At 38.3% G+C, this 23,406-nt stretch overlaps 1 protein-coding gene across 8 annotated transcripts in view; it reads left to right on the plus strand.

Moving 5' to 3' along the window:
* The window catches only part of LOC149313473 (EH domain-binding protein 1-like), a 318,359-nt gene that overhangs the window by 130,387 nt on the left and 164,566 nt on the right, over window positions 1–23,406 (plus strand). For all 8 annotated transcript variants that reach the window (XM_089519151.1, XM_089519153.1, XM_089519155.1 and 5 more), the window contains one exon: window positions 7,881–8,070. In XM_089519151.1, coding sequence (XP_089375277.1) covers window positions 7,881–8,070 — 190 coding nt within the window. The remainder of the gene's footprint in view (window positions 1–7,880; window positions 8,071–23,406) is intronic.

Here is a 23,406-nt window from a genome sequence, read left to right on the forward strand (position 1 = left end):
TGGATTGAAACTAAAGGAGAAGACAGTCCACCTAAACATTAGGAAGAACTTCCTGCCAGTAAGAGCTGTTCAGTAGCAGAATATGCTCCCTAAACAGAGGCTGGATGGCCAACTATTGGGAATGCTATGATTGTGCATTCTTGCATGGCAGGGAATTGGACTGGATGGCCCCTGTGTAAGGTTGCTATATCCCAGTTTTGGCCGGTACATTCACAAGTTTGGGGTGTCTCATCCGGACCTATCCCACCTCATCCTCCAGCCTACATCCTCCTCCTTCTTTGGGCCTCCTCCTCCGACCTGCTGCCACTGCCTCAATCAGCAAAAAGCACAACTAGACATCCCGCTCCCTCCTGGCCTCCCAACCAATCAGGGAGGCTTCTGGCCGGAGGAAGGGGCAGGACTTCCAGCCACAAATGCCGCTGGGGCTTGTAATCACCAGTAGTTTCCTCTTGCGAGTCCAGGAAGGAGCAGGATGTCAGACTACCCCATTCTGGTTTTGTGGGAGACAGTTATGGCAAACATACCCTTGTGGTCTCTTCCAAATCTATAATTGATTCTGTGAAGATTCCATGGCATCATAGCTCCACTTTCAGCTAATGATAGAACCTTTACTGCTACTCCCCAACATTTTTTGGTATGTCACAATAGTATAGCGGATAATATAGAGGATATAGAGAAGTGGATTTGCTCTGTGGTATTTTTTTTTTTTTAATAGCTGAACTGCTAAATCTTTATCCAGTGTATTCGCTTCTAGTAGGAGATGAGGAAAGAAAAGTTCGGCAATTCAGCCACATCAGCTTTTATAAACAGTATTTGTTAAATCTCTTTTCTGTGCTGAAAAAGTAGTCACACCAAATTAGACAATATAGCAAGGTCCAACCTAATGTAAGAAAGATGCAACTGCCAGCTATTTTTTCTACAGGTGAACTAGGTGAACTGTCACCCTGGTCAGAGTTCCACCTCTGAAGAAAGTAAAAGCAAAATAAAAACATTCTTTCAGCCTGTTCGACACAGCTGATAAATCCAAATCATGGATTGGATGCCAACGTTCCTTTTGCTAGCAGAAAATGTCTTCCATTCTCGCATAAGGGGGCACAGTTTCCACCAACTCCCCACTATATTGGCAGTCCACTGCACTGTGTTACAAGATTTTTACCCCAGGTCATCAGCCTTTAGGATTACACGCTGAACCAAGAAGGGAACACAAAAAGCCCTATAGTAGTAGCATACCATGCACCACTTCCTCAATCCAGCCCAATGTCTAATTAAAATTATTCCTTCCAACAATACCTAATTACTGTTTCTCTCATTTCCATCTGTCTCCTGTTTCTAATTTAAAACTAGTCAGCGTCATAGATCTTTTGGATTTTAACTTTTAGTTGCTCATGCATATTGCTGAAATTGACTTGTGAAATGTACTTTCCAGAGCAAGCAAAAACTAGAAATACACTCAGCTCTGACTGTATTTAAACATTGGTTGGCTTTCTATATGCTTAAAGCAGCTTCCTTCCTAGCTTGAAATCCACATTGTTTTGTTTCTCATGTAACTGTTGTAGATTAATTCAAGGTGAATTAGTTTATTTTTTCACCATACTGTACAAAGCCTCAAGATGTTTTTTTTTACTACTATATTCTTAAATTCAGTCTTCTTGCGGGTATGCCCAGAATTCAGGATGGGGGAGGAGGAACTTTTTTATATTAAGAGCATACAGTACAGTGCGCTCTTGGTTTAGGTGGGTGATCTGTTCCAGACACACACACACACCCCGTAACCCAAAAAATGTGTATGCTCAAGCCCCATTCACTCAAATGGGCGCGTGCCCCATTCATTTGAATGGGACGCGCCGCCCCGTGCGGCTCTACACAGGTTTGAGCGTATGCTCAAATCCGCGTATGACATGGGCACATTTAAACATTCTTGAAATAGATAATTGTACATTTTGAGGATCTTCTTCAGATACTGTATATACTCATATATAAGTCTAGAAATTTAGTAAAAAATTCAAACCGAAAAGCCTGGATGATCTTAATCCACTGGTCAATATAAGTAAGCTTATCTAAAAAGGAACTATCCGAGTTGCCACTTATGGCCTTTTTGGCCTGGGTATGAAAATGGTGGTAGCAGCAGCAATTTGGCACTTCCCATCAAAAAAGCGCCGAGAGAGTAGATAGAATTGTTGCTTCTTTTAGGTTCTCTCAGGATGGAGTAAGCTGTTGCCTTTCAACACTCTCAGAGAAGGGTGTGGTTACTTTTTGATAGATATTAATACTTTACTTTTCAGTCTGGGCTTTACATTTTAACCCCATGCACACCTGGTCGCCTTCTCCACACATTGCACAGCCACCATTTGTCATAGTTCCTTCCTCATCCATCAAGCCTTTAGGGTGAACCCAAATATTTATGCTGCCGGAATTTTGTAAGTTCTCTGGCATCATTTTCCTTTGCTTTGCCCTTGTTACATGTCCCTAAGTTTTACTCTCAACTTATCCATGGGTCATATAAAAATCCTTAATTTTGACCTCTAATTCTGTTCTCAATTTATGCATGAGATCGACTTACGTGTGAGTATATACAGTAGGTCATGGCCTTGTTGATTCCAAAATATATATACTTTATGGTTTGCTTATCTAATTTTATGGTGATTTCGTGAAGATTTTACTATAAGAATACAAAGAATAAATGTCTTAAAATCAATTCACCTTCAACAGCTCAGTACTTGTCTATTACTATTCAGTAAGTATAGAATATTCTTGCTATTCAGTGCTAAATTTACAGTATCTCTTCATACTGTGGTAGAACTAAGAGTTGGTTTATATATTCTGAACATCAAATTATATGATCCTGTGAGGACTCTATTAGTACAGAATGCAAGTGAGAGAAATAAATGTTTCATATGTCTGTGCCATATTAAAGAGCACATTTAAAAGATTCCAAAACACAAACACATAGAAATCTAGGCTAAGGATGATGAGGTAAAGGATGCTGCATGATGGGGGGAGCTCCCATCACTAGTCCCAGCTTCTGCCAACCTAGTAGTTCAAAAGCATGCAAATGCAAGTACCGTAGATAAATAGGTACCACTTCAGTGGGAAGGTAAACAGCATTCTGTGCAATCATGCTGGCCACATGATCACAGAGTAGCCTCTGACAACGCTGGCTCTTCAGCCTAGTAACAGAGATGAGCATTGCCCCTTGTGGTCAGACATGACTTGACAACCTTGTCTATAGGGAATACCTTTACCTTTACCTAAACCAATTTCCCCTAAAATAATCTCCCTACTGGTAAAGATGATAGGATAACTATTTATTCATTTGTCTCACTTACCTGTGTTCTAAAGTGGAACTGCATCATATGCCTTTTCTTAATGTGTGGATCAAACCTAAATGTCTCGATGTAATGAAACATCTTTAGGGGCCTTTTTGCAAACTGGCTAGTGAAAAAAAAATAAAAAGAAAATAAGGTGAGATTAATTTGTATCATAGTTTTTTGTGGGTTTTTCGGGCTATGTGACCATGTTCTAGCAGAGTTTCTTCCTGACGTTTCACCTGCATTGTCAGGCTGGCATCTTCAGAGAATGTTTGCCTGGAAAGGACTTGACTATATATATTGTGTGACCTGGAAAGGCAGAAGTGATTTGTATGTATATTGTTTGTTGCTAATGGCAGGCCTTAGGGTGTGAGGGTCTGCACAAGAGGATTAATGTCTGCTTGTTAGTGCTCATTGTCAGGAAACGTCAGGAAGAAACTCTGCTAGAACATGGACACATAGCCCGAAAAACCCACAAAAAACTATGGATGCCGACCATGAAAGCTTTCGACTTCTAATTAGTATCACTTTTTAAAATGCAGCATTTGTGCTAAAGTACTCTGGGTGGGTGTGTACATGTATGGTATGACTTATTTAATAAATCTAATTTGGTCAAACATTGTAAAGAATTGCAAATTCTTATCTTAAACATGTATTCCCACCAAAATGTCCTTTCTTACTCCAAAGAACCTACGGCAGCTTAATGCTATCTGTGGGAAATCATCAGCATATATTGATTCTCTCATTCCAAGGCTGTAGAGGGTCAGGTAATTTGTTATCAAAACATACTATTTCTTAAATATTCCCTGTCCCCAGAAGTAACTTGTAAAACAACAACAACACATTTTGACCTCCCATATATAGATACTGTCCTTGTTCTTCTCTTTTTCACCATCTTTATATTCACCTTCCTTTGAACTCCCTTAATGTTTAAAGAAAGCTCAACAAGATTGTCAGCAAAATTAAATGATTGACAGGCACTCTTGAATCTTCTGTTCCAAATTGAATACCATTCTTTTTCCATCTTTGCTTTCTGTACTATATGTCTCTTTTGTTTATTTTGACATCACTCTAAGCTTTGGTTCATGTTTATGCTTTTGATGGGTGCTGATGTGAGAACACCTCAAAAGTGACTTTACCTAGTTATTTTCATCTTGGTTTCTTGTTTCATCCATTTATCTACATCTGCATCTTCTCTCTACTAAAATAATGGCAACCTCATTGCAAAGTGTTTTGTAAGTTAGAATGAGTCTTGAATTCGCTTTAAGGCTCTCTTTTTTTCCTTTCCCAAAGTTTAAATTAAATAATTAGTTAGCGAACTTGGCTCTTTGGGGGCACTTTTGAATTCTTTCAGTGAGTTCCTCCTATCTAAAAAAAAATAAAAGAATGTTTGAAAATGGAGTGGGATGATGATAAATGTGTTAACATTGAAAAATACTTGTTTGTTTATATTCTGCCTTTCTAGCTCACAAACTGAGCCACTCACTGCAGCTTACCAACCAAATTAAAACAAATCATTAAAGTAACACACACAGCAGAGAAAATCAATACAAACCCAACAAATTATACAAATGAAAGGAGAAAACAGCAGGAAAATCATTGAATCTGCAGGCCAAAGCCTTTCCTGAATAAGAATGTATTCAACAGAAAGCTGTATGCCATCCCTGAGGGGCACTTGGGCAGGGAATTCCACAAAATAGAATTATGTCAAGAAAGTAGAGCAATGCATCTAGAATAATGGGAACTGCTCAAAATAATTTTCAAAAGAATAAGTGGAACTAGAATTTCAAGCCCAGTATAATATTGGCCTAAATCCCAATAATAAATCCTGGTTAGAGTAGACACATTGGCAAAATGACAAATTTGGTAAGTCAGCATTTTTAAGTTACATTGGCCTGTTACAGACTGCCAAAATAAAGCTGCTTTGGGTCTCTTTGGAGGTATGCTGTTTAAATGATGCTTGCACCCTAAGAATCCGGAAGCTGCACCAAAGCTGTACTCCAGTGTTTAGGAATGGATTGCGGCTTTGGCGCGACCTCCAAACTCTTAGGACCCATGCATCATTTAAACAACATACCTCCAAAGAGACCCGAAGCAGCTTTATTTTGGCAGTCTGTAACAGGCCATTGATTCACTGGGCCTGCTCTAATTGGGACAAACAGTAACATTTAGGCCATAGATTGTTTTAGAAGTCTGTATAGACAATAGTGAGATTTGGCTATGCAAGTTCTTCTCTGTTCGAGATATACTTTGATTCTGAGAGAACGTTTAAACCATTCTCTCTAGATACAGGAGTAGGATTTCAATGTGACTTAGTGAACGATCTAGTGGAGCCATCTGCAAAAATAAAATCTCTACTATCACAGGACAGTGTGGTGAGGACACGGAAGAGCCTTCGCAGTGGCTGCTCCATGGCTGTGGAATTCCCTCCCCCAGAAGGTTCAGTTGGCCCCCTCACTTCTCTTTTTCCACTTACAGGCAAAGACCCTTTTTCTTTAGACAGGTCTTTGGTTCTTAATACATGTAGCAGAGACTCTTTTAATGTGGACCTCATTCCCACTTACAAAAAAAGTGGTTTGTAATCCAAATTCATGGATCAATTCGACAGCGAAGCGTGGTTCCCACTACATTTGCCCTGATCGCATATTTTCCCTGTAAAATAACCCACTTGTGGTTCACATTCACTAATGAATCAGTTCAAAATGGACGCATTTCAGCCAGCCAAAGGACAAATTTAAATAGATTCCAATCTGCATCTGGTTCACACTTGCGCAGAATCGATTTATCCAAAAAGACATGGAAAACATCAGCATCAAAAAGACGTGGGTTAAATGGGTCTAATGCATGGCCCTCCTCTTTGAATCGCTTCAGTGAATTGCTTCAAGTGGAAACCAGGGGCATTTGAACTGGTTCAAAACTATTTGCAATCCGGTTTAAAAGGTAGTGGGAATCAGGCTGTGGTGTGCTATGCTTTTATCTTTTTATTATTTTAAATGTGTTTTAAATTGTTTTAACTTAATGCTTTTATTAAATTTTTATTTAATTATTTTTAACTTTTGTATAATAAAATTTGAGCTTTGTTATCATTTGTTGTAAGCCACATTGAGTCCCATGTCAGGAGAAAAGGGGGAATATAAATTTAAATAAATAAATAGCCATATGTTTTCATTTACCCTTTGCTCCCCTGTCCTGTTCAAACTTCTGTGAGGTTTCTGAATGTCTGCAACCCAGATTTGTAGAGCTGGTTCTGAGGCCGGAAGGAAGGAAGGAAGGAAGGAAGGAAGGAAGGAAGGAAGGAAGGAAGGACACATGAAAAGCAACTTTCCCCATCCTGCTTGTGGATGCTGCTACTGGATCAAAAGCCCTTCTGTAAATGGAAGGAGAACTTTGGATCCAGACATGCCAGATTCTCGTTCATATCTTCAAATAAGAATTCAAACTAATAGACATAATGAGATTTGTGAGATATCAGCAGTCAGATTCTTAGATCCAACCCATTTTTTTTATTCAGGTCATCTTACAAATTATTATTCTGTATTGTACCTGTGTCAACTGCATTTTGCTTTGACTTATATTGTGGGACCACTAGGGTCCCATCTTGTTAGAAAAGTAGGGTATTGAAGAAAAAGAGACAGAAGAGAGACAGAAATTCAAATGTACAGAAAGCACAAGCATGTTTTTTGCTGGATTATACCCATGAAGATGTGGATTTTAAAATATGATATCAGATGTACTTTGGACTCGAAAAGGATATACATGGTTTATGTCTGTCTCATTGGCACAGTCAGCACTTTGCTCTTGCAGACTTTGTCTGCTCCAACTGGTAAGAATGTAGGGAGTCTGGAGATCTCAGAAATCATCGCAACACATAGGCTTTACATCTTGAACCATGCAATTAAAAATTAGTCATTAGTAAGAGGCAAAAGATTTATACGATCTGAAAAGAAAACAGTTGTTAAAAATTGGATCAAAAGGAGTAATTAATGTGCATTTATTTAAGTCTATTGTAGTGCAGACCAAAACATGATTGCAAATAAATTTAATTTCTTTAAAATCTCAGCATTGTTTCAACTGCAATCATATTCCTATATCACTGGTAGTAAGTCCCACTAAACTATGGATTAAAGCATTTTACTGTACTCATCAGTTTGTTCATCTTCCATTAACTTTTTATTATGTAAAGAAATGGAGGTGTGGATTTGGGAAATTTATGTTTTATTTCAGTACATATAAAATAAATATTGAAATAAAGCATATATAAGAATCAAAAAGAATTGAAGCTTCTTAATCCATGATTCATGTGAGACTTTTGTAGCTCTGTTAAGGGATTTTACTGACCATAAACCTTTTAGCTCTATACATTCTTTTTGGTTCTGTGCACACTTCACTCATCAGTTAATATTTTTTAGTAGGAGGGAGGCCCAGCAACACAATGAGTAGTGCTTTTGTTTTTTCTTTTCTTCGTAAATGAACTCAATCTGTATCCACTATTTTGTGCAAAAAGATTACTTTTAAAAATTGCATTGAAGATACAGAGACAGCAAAGAAATAAGTTTCCCTTCTTTCAATTAGATCAAACCCATTTTATGAACCAAAATCAAGTGCTGCTTTAAATAATCAAGTTACTTCACTACAAGAAATGGAAAGGAAGATGAAAAGAAAAGCTCCTGAGCCACCAGTCCCCTCACCAAAGACAGAAAGGGAAACAAGCGAGAACACGTCCGCTATTCATACATTGAAAGATCTTTCTTCTTCTCCCAAGGTATGTAGCTACCATGTGATCACTATTTGCAAATGTTTGTTAAAAGCTGAAATCATTCTCCTTATATTACATATATTGGCATACTAACCTGTTAAAGCATATGTGGAATTTGTTTGGCCACACAGTTGACTCTTATCTTCAGTTGCTTCATGCTGCAAGGACAGAGACAGTTTTAACAACTTGTACAGGGGAGATGACTAGAGCTAAAGTTGCTCCCAAGCAGTGCTTGAAGAGGTGTGTGAGCCATTGATGAATATTCTGAAACCTGCACCCCAGAAGTCACTGGATATACTACAGTGAGAACACTGCTTGTTCACTAGCACATTGTCCACTCCCAGAATGCCCCTCTAAGCAAACAAAGGGGTTATTTATAGAATCAGCTCTAAATATAAACTGAAAATGTTACTGGAATTCTAGTAATCTTACTGGAATTTTAGCTTTGGTTTGGATTTTTTCTTTTGGTGTTTTGTCCATAAATTGCACTCACTCTGTCTTTAAAAATATCACATCAAGAAATATTTAATTAACAGAACTTACAGAGGTGTTCTGGGAAAACTATATTAGAGAGCACTATGCTTTCTAATACAGTGCGCCCTTGGCTTACGCGAGGGATCCGTTCCGAACACCCACCCTCCCCACGTAAGCCAAATCCTGTGTATTCTCAAGCCCCATTCAAGTGAATGGAGCTTGTGTATGTGGTGGCGTGCCATGGGCATGCGCCCCATTCATTCTAATGGGACGCGCCGCCCCACGTGCTCGCGTGCGGCTCTACACAGCTTTTCACGTAAGCTCAAAGCTGCGTATAGCGCGCCCGTGTACAACGCGGGCGCACTGTAATGCAGTCCTGTACACACTAACTTAGGAGAAAGCCACACTGTAAGAGTAAGTGCTAAGGATTGCATGGGTAGAAGAAAAATTAGGATTTCATAACAAGTGAATGGGGGGGGGGGGGGGTTTGTCATGAGAGAGAGAAGATTGTTGGAAGAAAGAAATACTTGAGTCTGGTCCCTGGCACGCCATGTTAAAAAGTTCAGGAAAACTACATTTCGAGATACACAGTATTTTCTGTATTGTATTGTATTGTATTGTATTGTATTGTATTGCATTGCTAGGTACTACAATGCCATAAATTTGAAACGTATTGTATAGTTGTTCTGAAAATCTTTTGGCCATAAATAAAATACATAATGGTTACAGTAAAAACAGCAAGGTAGGAAAAATAGTTTAAAATAGAGTACTGTACATTCTAAATCAAGAGCCTTGGATATTAAGATGAACTTAATGTATGCAACTTGATCTAGAGCCATACTTCACATTCTGCAAATGGATCTCACTGGTGGAAGTGGGGAGGTGACTATTACCAGATTTCTGCTTCAGAAATTGCAGACACTCACGATTTTTGGTTCAGAGTGTTCTCCCCCCCCCCCCCACTCCTCTGGGGCAGAGCTTTTGAAGAAACAAGCAGCTTAGGAACATAGGATGCTATGTTATACTGACTCAGAGCATTAATCCATCTATCATCGTACTAACTGAAAGAAAGACATTGGCAGCATGAGCTTTCATAGACTTTAGTCTACTTCCTCAGATGCATTTGGACCAAAAACAAATCTGCAAAAGCTCATGCTACCAACTTCTTCCTTTAAGTTAGTCTCAAAGGTGCTATAAGATCTCTGCATACTGATTCTATAGACTAACATGGCTATATCTTTGAATTCTAGCCTAGGAGTTTATCACACTGAAAAAAGAAACGGGATATTAGTGCTATACTCCCGCCAGTATCCCATAAATATAATGCAATAGCACAACACTTTTCACACAACGTCGCATGTCGTCATCATTGCACATCCCGTGAATAAAGCGGCAAAATCACGCCACTTTTCGTTTTTGGGGAAATCGTGAAAATAAAAAGTGGTTCAATTTTGCCACTTTATTCACAGGATAATCACGCAGTAATGACAATGCTGTGTGCTATTCATGGGGTATTGCTGGAGTATAGCGCTAATATCCAATTTCTTTTCCAGTGTGATAAACTCCTTAGTACTGTTTACAGTTGCAGTTCTGCAGCTTTTCAGACAAGATTTTTTTCTAGCATGCCTGGATATGCCAAGAATTGAACCTTGTAACTTCTTTATACAAAGTAGATGCTCTACCACTGAGCTTTGGCCCTTTTCTAACATCAGGAAAAGAGGGGAACTGACCAAATTTTCCTTCCCTTCCCACTGGCAGGAGCATCCTCTCAGTGGAACTTTGACCAGGGAATGATCCTGTAGGTAGAAGCAAAGTCTGGATCCAATCTATTAAGCATATATTTTCTCATTTAAAATGTTTTGCTCTTAAAAGAACTTTTCATTTTTCATTTTTTCCCTTGGAATATGTTTAATTTTTCCTTCAAAATAAAATAATGTGCTTCTGCTACTTCCCTCAAATAATTTAGTAGACATGTGTTCTGGTAATCAGTGCTTAATTAGGTATTGGAACAGCCCTTTCCTCTAGGAAATCTAAAACAGAGGACAAACAAGGCACAGTTTTAAACAGCTTGCTGTGGGATAAGGCCTTCTTCCTTTGTGCACCGCAACTAGAATGTGATATACTGTATTCTGTTGAGGATAGAAGATGAGGTGGGAAGAATAGTATCTGTTTAGAACCACTGTAAGACTTACAAGAAAACTTGGATTCATTTTACACTACATAATTATAGTTCTGTGACAGGGGTGGACAACTTTGGAAGACTATTGGGCCATGTAGAGCCCCCCAGAAACTTTGGACAGCTACACCTCCCACCACCCTCCCCCCAAAACAAAAAACCCACCCTCCAGGGATGTGGAGGACATTTTGCCATATTTTCACCCTCTTGGGCAATTTTATATCCAGCAAGGGTTTTTTAGCAACAGGAAGAGAGTAGAAGTCACTTCCTGTTCCCCTTTTGATTTAAAAAATTGTCATTTGGGGATGAGTGTTGTTGTTTGTTTGTTTCTTTATTTGTTTAATTTTAGCGCTGGGAAAATGGTCCTGGGATGCACATACAGCCTATGGTCAAACCTTATTTGCCGTTGTCCTATAACAGTATGAAAATGTTATCTGTTTTGCTGAGATTCTTGGAGAAACCTAGAAGAAATATAATTTAAAATTATTTATTTTGCTCTTGGTCACATCATTATTTAAATAATAGTACCATCCCTCAAACTGCCTTACGTTATTTTTTAGAAAAACGGTAAGAATTTGTATCTTAGTTATTAGACAAGGTAAATATGTGTGCAATAATACTAAAATGAAGTTGTTCAGTGATAAACAGCAACCATAGTTATATTTATTCTAGAGTTCTTTATATAAAATCTATTTCAGAAAGTTTTTGTTTAATATCAGTACGCTTTTCCTTTTTGATGATGGAAAGGAAAGAATACCTGTTGGCATGTCCTCCTATTTTAAAACCTACAGCTACCCTTAAGGTCCTTGTATTTTAGATATCATCATTCTGGTTAAGAGGTGAATGGAAAACTCCTTGTCATATCTGTCAAACTGGTGTTTAATTAGTCATACAAGTTGCTGATGAATGCCTGTCCCTCAAGGGCAGATCTTGACATTTCCTCAGTTCTCCCAAGCAAGGAAGAACCACTGATACCAGGAGTCTACTTGACAAAGTGTTTACCAGCAGGACAAAAAAGAGCAAAGGGGCCACTATCCTGGCAGTCACAGTGCAGAATCGTGGTTGTTGTGTTTTTGTTTTTTAATGGTTGCTTGCTCCTAAGTTTAGTTTTGTTTATGGTGGAGTTTTTGTGTTAAGATTAAAAGCCCATGCCTGGTTTCTGACTGAGATTTGGGAACAATTTGGCCAAAACATAAAATAAGACATTGGCACCTAAATCTGGAATTGGAAGGGACAGGTATTTGCAAGGATTTAAAGAAATTTACTTACATGACTGACTGTGTGTTTTTAGTTTGGTCATTCCAAATCTACTTGGAAATCAGGGAAGAAAAGATATCTGATCAGATTTAATTGGCACTTCTTATGATGACCTCAATGCATTCTGAGCAATATTCCTGATGTCAAAATGATGGTAGCTATTTTGAATGGCTGCGCCAGTACTGGAATAGATTATTTGTACCAAACAATGCATGCAACAATAGCATTATTTCCCTATGTTTATCATGAGCTCTGGTGGCACAGTGGTTAAATGCCAATACTGCAGCCACAACGTTATAAATTCAAGCCTAGAGGAGGGCTCCAAGGTCCACTCCGCCTTCCATCCTTTTATAGGTTGGTAAAATGAGTACCCAGCTTGTTGCAGGCAATTGGGTTACACATTGTAAACTGCTTAAGGAGTGCCAGTTCACTGGTAAGGTGTATAGAAATGTACAGCTTTTAAGATAAGGAAAACAGGCACCAATAAGGAAGCAGGATACGCTGATTGTCTGCCAACAACACTAGTTTCCAATGAATTTGCCTTAGTCTGAATAGACAAGTAATTTCAGTACTGGGAAATGTTATCATTCCATTCATTCTTTTTCTTAGTTATTATTTATTTATTTTATTTATTTATGGTATTTATACTCTGCCCTTCAGCCCTAAAGGCTCTCAGAGCAGCTTACAATTATTATTATTATTATTTTAATTAGATGGTTCCCTGCCTTTGGGCTTACAATCTAAAAAGACATGACACAAAAGGAGAAGGGAATGGTGGAGGGGGGGAGGGATCAGGTCCAGCAGTTCATGTCTCCCTCTGAGTTCTGGACCAAGGCAGATGGACTGGAGGTGTGAAAATCCACGACAAACTTCAGGTAGATCAGAAAGTTTATTGTAAGGACTTGAGTGGAAGTATTCCTGCCACGTCTTTGTTGAAACTGAGGAGTTCCAAATAGAGACAGAACCTTACAATTCCCCAAACCCCTCCCTTTGAGTTGGTTCCCTATGTCTCAGCCTTTGATGTAGAATTTCTCCCTTTGGTCTGAATGGGGAAAAGGGGGGGGGGGGGGGGTTGGCCATTTGGTTCCTGGTTCTTCTACCAAGTAGAGATCTAAGGCTGTATGCATCTTTGGTTTCAGATTCCCAACAACCCCTCATAAAACTGCCTAACTGCCATGCACTACGTGACCATCCAGCTTGGTCCTCATGGCGGCATCCCCCCTATTCTCAAAGTGACTGTCTATCTATTTATCTATCTATCTATCTATCTATCTATCTGTCTGTCTGTCTGTTTTTCTATTTATCTATTTATCTCCCTCTCTCTCTCTCTCTCTCTCTCTCTCTCTCTATCTATCTATCTATCTATCTAACTATCTCCCTATCTATCTATCTATCTAGCTATCTAGCTATCATCTATCTATCTATCTATCTATCTATCTATCTATCTATCTATCATCTATCTATCTATCTATCTAATCTCCCTCTCTGTATATCTATCTATACAAACCTCATGGCAGAATACACCCTGAATGCCTGACTGAAGGTGGATTCTGACAGGAGGGAGGGCTCTGCTTCTTAATCGAGGACAGGCCTGATGGAGCTGGGCCTGCATCTCCTCCTCCATGGCTGGATGGCAGCAGAATGGACTGGAGGGAGGGCTCAGGTTCTTAGTTCAGGCCAAGCCCAATGGAGCTGGGCCTGCATCTCTCCCTCCATGGCCGGATGACACCAGATGGACTGGAGGGAGGGCTCTGCTTGTTATGTGCTCATCATCATCTCAATTTTATCACAAGTGAATCCAGATATTTTACAGACATGAGGAAAATGGCTCAAGAAGAACAGTCTCCCCAGATATTAGAGCTATGTTATCAGTATTAATATCTTCTCATTTAAAGAGGTAGACTGAAAATCTTGTCAACCCAGCTCACAGTTTCTTAGGAAGTTGCCTTGAGAAAATGTGACTTTCTCCTTTCAACAACCTGGTTTGTTTTGTTTGTTAACACTGGTTTGTGTCCTTTGGCTGTCAAAATGTACTTACCCTCCTTTATGGCTCCTCCTGTGCTTACACACATATGATTAATGGACCCTCCAGAACAGATTTAGAAGGAAATGCAGAGGAAAAGAGGATGGGAAAATCCTGAGGAGGAAATGCATGTCTAGTGTGCTCGTGTGACATTAGATGTTGCACTTTACTTCCACTGGGAGGCAAGGAACAGATGTAAAATGAAATTTAAGCCCTTTTAAAGTGATATTGGAGAAGTATTAATCAGAATAAAACACACATCATGCATATGTATGCAACATTTTAAATTAAAGGGGCACTTCATAAATCTCTTGAAGACTATTCTTTAAGACTACCTGGGGAAGAATGGGTAAGATGCAGCAAACAGCTGTAGTATTTACCCTTTTAAAGACAAATTAGTGAATGGCAGATCCTCAAAGTTTAAAATCCTGAGAGTTCAGAGTGTCCATGTCTATATGGTATCTATTTATCTTATCTATCTATTGTAATTTTCTTTAAATACTGTTTATTTATTTCAAGAAGAATGACTGATATGCAGTGTTGTCTTGTGTACACCAGAAATAAGTCTCTGAGTTGAGTTGAATAGGATTTACTCCCATATATATGTGTACTGAACCTCAAGCTTTTCATTTACCTCTGTGGATTTTAATACTGCCCATGTATATTTATTTATTAAGCCACCTTAATAGACAAGTCAATCAAAGGCAGTGAATAAAATGGGAATATTATATACACTGAAGCAAAATACCAAAAGCAATAATACATTAAAATAGAAATTAATCAGTGTGAAAACATTGATAGCACTATAAAATCAATGAATAACTGTGTGGCTGATAAAATGTATCAGTTTACAACTGACTGAGCCCTATTTATTTTCCCACCTCCTGTTTAGACTTTCTAGAGAGCATACTCTTTTCCATTGTGTTCTTTGCACTAAAGGAGATGTTGTAACAATCATATGAAGAGCAGAGCCTCACTTTTTCTACACCACTTTTCAAATTCTGCCATGTGACAATCTCTGTCTTATTATCTAGCACTGATTTCTAATATTATACAAGATATAATTGATTAACTGTGGGGAATTGATCTAATAACTTCATAGTACAGTTTACTCAACAGTAAAATTATAGATGTGATAATTACCTAACCCACATAGATGTATTTGCCAGATAATGCTTCTCACAGTGTTTTCAAAACATTTCATGGGAGGAAACCGGGACTGCAATCCTACGCACACTTTTTGAAAAATAGATTCAACTGACACTCATTTCCAGTTTACATGGAATTGAGCTATAAGTGAATTTACTTTGTACCATTTCACCATTGACAGTGATATTAACCCCTTAGTGTGCTTTCTTCACTTTAGTTTGTCTTTTACCCGAGTCTTTTTGACCTTTTGTTCTTCTCATTCTTTAACCTTAAGTAAGTTGCTCAAATGTTTTGTACATGTTAACATTTCACTTAGAATACATTGAGTCTAGGAGACATAATCCCTAATTAAAGTTCACTCTAATCTTTTCTGTTCATCAGCAATACAGTAGTTTTATATACTTCTACATGATTTAAATCAAGAGAAAACACTGGTTTAAATTATTGATTTAAATCAAATATCCCCTGAAACTTATTTTTGAACAATGGTTTAAATCTGATTACTAACATGTTAATTTACAACTAAGTAGCCCAGTTTACATCTAAAATAGTTTTCAATTCCTTTTTACTCTCAACAGTAAATACATGTAAACTGTATTTGTCCAACTAGTTCTCACGCTCTATACTCCCACTGTCATTTGTATCTGTTTTTCATAAAATCATAGAGTTGGAAGAGACCTCAAGTGCCATCCAGTCCAATCCCCCTGCCATGCAGGAATACACAATCAAAACACCCCTGACAGATGGCCATCCAGCCTCTGTTTAAAGAACTCCAATGAAGTAGATTCTTTTTGTTATTATTGTTGTTGTTCTTGTTCTTGTTGTGTGCCTTGAAGTCATTCTGACATAAACCTGTCATGGGATTGTCTTGGCAAGACTTGGCTCAGAAGGGGTGTGCTTTTCTCTTCCTCTGAGGCTGAGAGAGTTTGACTTGCCCAGGATCACCCACTGGGTTTCCATAGCTGAACAGGGATTCAAACCCTGATCCCCACAGTCCTAGTACAACGCTCAAACCACTATACCATGCTGCCTGTCTGAAACAGAAATGTGATTTTTCCTGCTTTTTCATATTTGACTATAGGTTCCTCTGTGTGTGTTCATACACTCATGTAAGAGAAGGCACATTAATTCATTTTGTGGTTATTTTTATATTTATTTATTTAGTTTGAACAGAGAAATCTAACACTTTATGTGTGTGTTTTTAAAATAAGTATCTTATTTCAGTCAAAGTATAAATTTTTAAAATCAAAATTTCTACATTGAAATAAAATATCTCATTTATTACTACTAGCAAATGTAGTTATTTCCACCTGCAATAATAATGAATGCCACACAGATCTGTCTATTAGATGTCTGTCATTCACTGGCAGCAAACGCTGTACTCACCCCGTAGCTGCAGTGTAATTTTCCAGTCTGTAATGACTCCAGTAATGCCACACTCAGTGTAGTGAGACTGGAGCAACCTGGGGGAGAAAATGATCACATGTCCTATAGTGCAGAGTATTCTAGCCACACATTTACAGGTGAATGTGGGGTAAAAGGAAGTTCTTTTTTCTCCAGATTTTCAGAGAAAAGCCCCACATTGCCTGCGAATCCTGAGGAATGTTGTATGCCCTGGTTTGCAGCCGCTATAGGGTGAGTACAGAGTTTCCCACTGGTACAAACAAGCCCAGAGGTATTTCTTTCCTCAAAACTGATTAGGGAGAGACCTGGTTATGCATATATAGTCTGCTTTCAAGTCACCAACAGTGGAAGCAAAGGGCAGCAAAGAAGCCCTAGTCTTCATGATGAGAATAAGTTCACATGTTGCCTTACCCCAGCCAAAACAAGCTGCCACCAAGTGGAATGTTTCTGGAAAAGATGCAGATTTTTTGGTTGTGCACTGTTCACCTTGAGGTCTTCCACCTCCTGGTTCCTTTTTGCTCCAGAGGAGGCTTTTGTCACCTCTTTGCAGGAGGTGTCCACTAGTGCTCTCCTACCCATCAGTTCCTTTGGTAAAAGTTATCTTGTTGGCTTTACATCAGGAAATATTTGCTAACATATGGTTATAGCCCTCTACCATAAATAGAAACTACCTCCTATATGTCATAGAAAGAAGGCAAATTTTTAGTTAGTGATTTCACAATATGATGGTCTTCCTATTTGTCTCCTTCCTTCTTCCTCTAGCTGCATGCATTAGTTTCTGGAGCCCAGCCAACTAAATCTACCATCCACCCGCCCCATACACAGGCTTGCCATATGCAGACTTGAGCTCACACAGACAACAAGCCCAGAAGGACAAAATGGCGCATGCGTGGGAATGTGCCACCATTGAAATCAACCGGTCTTGAGGACCTGTGGTTTTTCTCATACATGGGGTGGGGTGAGGGTTTGGAATGGATCCCTGTGTATATAAGGAACCCACTGTATTCTATAATATTTTCTGATGGCAACCAAATTTATCCTTAAAACAATCACCTCTCTCTCATTTCATCCTCCTCTGCGCAGTTCTCCTGCAGGTCTTCATCCTGGCCTCTTTCAGCAATGGTGTTCTAATTTGAAATTCTGGCTTTCACTAATTTTGTCTTCCCCACCTTGACTTGCTCCTTACCTAACTGAATTTTTCAGTACATATAGTTCTGTAGCTTCCTCTCCCAAAATTTTAGCCTTAATAAGAACATATTATTGGACAAGTTTCTTTTTTCTTCATTGCCAGTTTTTTAGGATAACAATCTTTAGTGAGCTCTTTTTCCTGCATAATTGTTAAGCTCCTAGGTTGAATCTTTGGTCTTCCTACCAGCTCATTTGTGTCACATGGGCAAAGTGTGCCTCTGAACCCCACTTTTTTCTTTTGTTAAAAAGGCCTGTTGTTTCCTTAGGGGCAATTTCACCATATTTTCAGAGGGCCGTAAGCTGGTTTGGCTAGAGGGGATCTTTCTTCAAATCCAAGTATCACTGTGGATAATGGGGAAGGCATATGTTGAGCCAGGAATTCTGGAAGTTGTCTACTCGTCTTAAATTATAGTTTCCTTGGCTGAAATTTTAACCATCCTGTTCTTAACATCTTTTAAAATCAAAATATTCATTTTATAACCCAAGGGGCAAAGACAATACAGGTGAAAGTTTCATTCTTTTATATCTGTCCTCCCTGCAGCTTTTTAAGTAGAACAGATATCTCACTCAAGAATTCAGGGTGGAGTGTGGTAGAGTTTCCTTCTTTGGAGGATTTTAGGCAGAGGCTGGATGCAACTGTCATGGGTGCTGTGATTATGCATAGCAGGAGGTTGGACTGGATGGCCATTGTGGTCTCTTCCAACTCTATAATTCTGTGATCTCTACTGATTTTAAATGTGACTGTTTTTGCTTTATCCAGCCTGAAGTTCTCTAAATGGGTATTTCAGATATCAAAACAAAGCCCCTTTCCCTGTGTTAGATCGGGGAGCCTTGAACTTGGTGTTTGAAACTGCCTACATATTTTAATGGCTGGATTTGATATATTTTTAAGGACTATTTTTGGTTTGCTTTTAATAGTTCTTAAAGTAAATTTTACTGTGTTTTTAACATTTTTATATCTGTTATTTGCCTAGGAGCTCTGGTGAGCTGGGAGGGGGCATATAAATGCAATAATCAAACTCACTCACTTATCCATGGCTTTCCATTAGTGCCATAGATATCTACTCGGAATTTTCTCAGTCTGTCTAGTACCTCCCCCATTTTATCCCATTCCAAAACAGGAAAAACCTGGACCCCCCGCGTAAGGGAAAAAACACGTATGCTCGTGTCCCATTAGAAGTAATGGGGCTCATGCCCATGGCACGGGGTGCGCAACATAGGTGTGTGACCCATTACTCCTTCCAGGGCGCAAGAAGAGTTTTTCCGGCATGGCTTCCAGCATAACATAGGTGTGCTGTAATTGTAAAAATCCATTGTTTTCATCTTTCTAACTCTTGGGGGAAATGACAGATACTTTGTGCTATTATTTGCAATCCTTTCATCAGTATTACAAGTGATGACACCACTTGTAACAAGCACCATCAGAAATAGAGGAGAACAAGCCACAAGATGGCACAACTTTTCACCTGTGGGGTATTAATTGCAAAGTAAAGATGGAAGAGATGGACTAACAGATTTGTTAACCTACTCTCTCATAGTTTTTGCAGAATATAGCACATGGCCTAAATTGACATGGAAGTGATGCAGCTCTCCAGATACCTTTGCCAGCATAGTCCATGATGAGGAATGCTGAGGGTTGTAGTACAGGAGGGCTGCATGATCCTCACCCCTGGTCAAAGTTCTGGGGTTAATCTTAGTAACAATCTTAGTAACAAGTGGTGCTTACTTAGTGTTAATTTACTAAGTTTCCATTAGTTCAATGGGTCTGTTTTAGTTGACTATAACGTTAAGATTTAGACCCATGCCATTACAGTATTTAATTTAAACTTCTATGCTTAGTGCCATAGTAATTTTTGGTGTGGTAGAGCTGTGAAGGGGCACTAGATTTGACAGCCAAATAGCTGAAGTGACAATTGTAGTAACTTTCCAGCAGCTTTTGCTACTAGGATCATCCTAATGGGACACCCAGAAACCCTGATGCTAGTACAGCACCTGTCCTTCCTGCCTTGAATACCAGAAGTAGAGAAAGATAAAAGTGTGCATAGATTCTGTGTGAACTGGATAAATATATACATCCTTGTAGAGGCACACATCTCCCTCCCTCCCTGTCTCTCACACACACACACACCCCAATAGGCTTGAAAAAGACAATTGAAAGAACTAGGGTTAGTCCAAAGTAGAACTTCATGCAATTACACTTGAAATAAGGGGAATTTTGTGATATTTTCCCAACCCCTCTTGAAATCCTTTTCTGGGAAGCCAGAAGATCCTTTGGAGTGGCGTGAAACACAACTCTTCTCCAGCAGAGAGCTTTTGCTCAGTTCCTTGTGCCTAGTGTGCCAATATGGATCAATCCTGTATAACTACTTCTATGCACTCTGGGAGTTTTTCAAAAGCTGTTTATGAAAGTTGGAATGGGTGTTCACTCTTCTGAGTCATGCTGAGTGTGTACAAACCCTTGGGCACATAGAAATAATTTGCTGGATTGTGCATGATAACACATAACTAACTGTGACAGAACAAAATCATGATAATCAAGGCTATTATTTTTAGTAGTTTGTTTCAGATGACTCACATTTAAGGTTACATCCAGAAAAATGTGAAGCTAAACATTTTGATGGAGTTAAACAATTAGCAAATATTACTAATACAGTCTTTCTCAGTTATCAGAAAAGACAGAACAGTTACAAATAAAGTAGACAATTGTAAAATACTAAAACAAGTAAAAACTACAGCTTCCAAAGCAATTATGTATTGATCAATTAACATTACAGTTTTTTGATTCATCCCATCCAAATACTAACCAGGCAACTAGAATAATGGTTTAAAATTGGAAGAAAAAATATAGAAAAAGGAAAATATACACAATTTGAACAAATAGTTCAAAAAGGAAAAGAAATGGAGGAAAATGAAAATATGAAAGGTATAACTAGTAAAATTTATAAAATATTAATTTAGAGGAAAAGGGAAAAATTAAATCAAACTATTTTAAAAGAAATATGGGAAGATGAACTAGGATGTAAAATTTGTGATAATGAATGGAATAATATTTGGGAACAAAGACATTTGAAAAATTTATTGGTGCGAATTAAGGAAAATTATAAATTGATTTGGAAATGGTATTTGACACCTGTGAGACTACATAATATATACAAAGATAATTCAAAATATTGTTGGAGAGGTTGTCAGGAAGTAGGATCATATCTACATATGTGATGGCAATGTAAATATGTACAAAACTTTTGGGAAATATTAATATTAGAGATAGAAAATGTTATGAATATAAAGATAGATAGAAAACCAAACATAATATTGTTATCAGTATACAATGAAGTAGAATGGAAAGAGGAAAAAAAACCTTGTAACAAATTTGTTTACTGCTGCGCGATTAATCATAGCAAGAAATTGGAAAACAAAAATAAATGTGAAATTGGAGGATTGGTATAAAGAAGTTTGGAAGTTAGCAATTAATGACAAATTAACATGTAAATTGAAAGTAAAAAAAGGATTATGGAAAAGAAATGATTTTGATGAAATATGGAAAAAAGTATTGAAAATGTACTAAGAAAAGAAGATGGGAAATTACCTCCACAGGAGGAGTTAAAATTTTGGCTGGAGTATAAAGAAGGGAATGGCTCCGGGGGGGAAAGGGGTGCACTGAGGGGATATTTAGAGATTTTTTTTTAATGACTAAGATATAAAAGTGCATATGTGTATGGAAAGAAGAATAAATCTGTTTGTTTTGTAAAATCTTAAAAATACTAAATTAAAAAAAACAGCTTTTTGATTCATAACACTAGAGGTTCTATATTAATCTTATACAAAATGTTATGAAGCTATTTAAGCACTGTACTTTACATTGGTCCCTAAACACTTTGTTTTACATTCATTCTGGGTGCTAAGTCCAACTTTCATCTGTAATTTTTTTTAATTCAATAAGTTAATTAAAATACCATTTCTGCAGGGATACATTTATGCTTGCTTCTGAAGCTATCCAGTTTCCTAACCATTGCTCAAGTTTTAAGAGAAGGTGTGCCTTACCCTGAAGATCTGTGTAGATCCACACACCTGTCTTTCTGTCCCAATTTAAAAGATGTAATAAAGGTGTCTAATAAGGAACAAGTAGAGCAACATGAGCTTTATCGTGTCAACAGATCTAGACTCCTGTTGTATTGCATGGAATATATGCTAGAAGTAACTGAATGGATATCAGGGAGGAAGGTTAAACATATGTGAAAGTTACATATCTGTTCTTCTCCCTGGAATCACACAACAATGGGCCTCTTGATTTTATGACTATTAAAATGAAATGAAATCTGCTTGGAGACATGTGTAGACAAGCTCTCCAAATGAGCATATTAGGAAATCAGGCTGTCTTGGTTTTTGTGCTCCAGCTTTGGATCTGGCTTGGTAACAACACTTTTCTAATGGTGATAATGGGATCAAGAGGCAGAAATCTTGTCCACTTTAAAGGTATCCACTCCTACCTTTCCCCCAGTGTATGTCTTTCTTGACAGAAAGTGAAATAGAGCATGATAGTTTGGGTTTGGCCAGGTTTTTCCTGGATTCTAGGCACGCCACCCATGTCCACTTCGCCTGGATTCCAAGCTTTCATTTTCATTTTAAAAAATAAATCTCTAGTCATTGCAGGATCCCAGATATGGGACAAAATGTTAAATTATTCTGCTTCCTTTTAGGTACATGAGAAGGGGAAGTAAACAATGCAGACAGTGATGTACAGGAAGCTATGAAGAGGCACATTGGAAGGATGCAAGGGGGAAGTAGGAGAAAAGGGGAGTGAGCAATGTGAGCAGCAGAATACAAGAAGCAAGGCAAGGGCACATTGCAAGGGTGCAAAGTAAGGCAAGGGAAGGAGTTAGATGGAACAGGAGTGATCAGACGTGTAAGAAACAAAGCAGGGTACATTATGGGGGCAAAGGTGAGGTGAGGGAGGAGTAGAAGGGAGGCGAGTGCACAGTGGTAGCAAGGGAAGGTCATATTACAAAAACACAAGGTAAGGTGAGGATGGTAAGAGGTTTTCCTGAGAGGTAGTGGTAGCCTACAGTCACATGGATTCTATGACCAAGCAGAGATTTGAACTTGGGTCTCCCTATTCCAAGCCCAGCACTTAAAACATTGCTTTGTACTGGTTCTCTCAGATCTGTTAGAGTTAGATTTGTAAAGAGTTGTGTATGAAGGCTGAAATGCAATAATTAATGTGCTGATTTGCATAATAGAATGCAAACATGCTTAATTAGAATAATTAGCATAATGTGCAAATTAAATTCCTAGATTTGAGGAAGTGGAATATAGGAATCTTAATGATGAGAATCATCTTAGTCTGCTGTTTTTGTCCAAGCTGAGGACTCAGCGGAAGTGTTCCTCTTTTATGGAGAGTCATATGAGGTTTTATAAAATAAGGTAATTGCTTCCAAATACTTCTTAAATTGTTCCTTTCTCTCTTCATCATGTGTGGCACTCCTTGCAAACAAATGACCGTAAGCTATCTGGCAGGTGACAAAATAACTCCATGTGTCCCCCTTATCCAGACTGTCTAAAAACTCCAAAACCAAAACATTTTTCATGAGTGGCTGAGAAAGTGATACCTTTGCTTTCTGATGTTTCAATGTACACAAAATTTATTTCATGCACAAAATTATTTGAAATATTG

This window comes from Sceloporus occidentalis, unplaced genomic scaffold, assembly GCF_023333645.1.
Source record: "Sceloporus occidentalis isolate IW3139 unplaced genomic scaffold, rSceOcc1.0.p SCAF_4, whole genome shotgun sequence".
Lineage (NCBI taxonomy): Eukaryota > Metazoa > Chordata > Lepidosauria > Squamata > Phrynosomatidae > Sceloporus > Sceloporus occidentalis.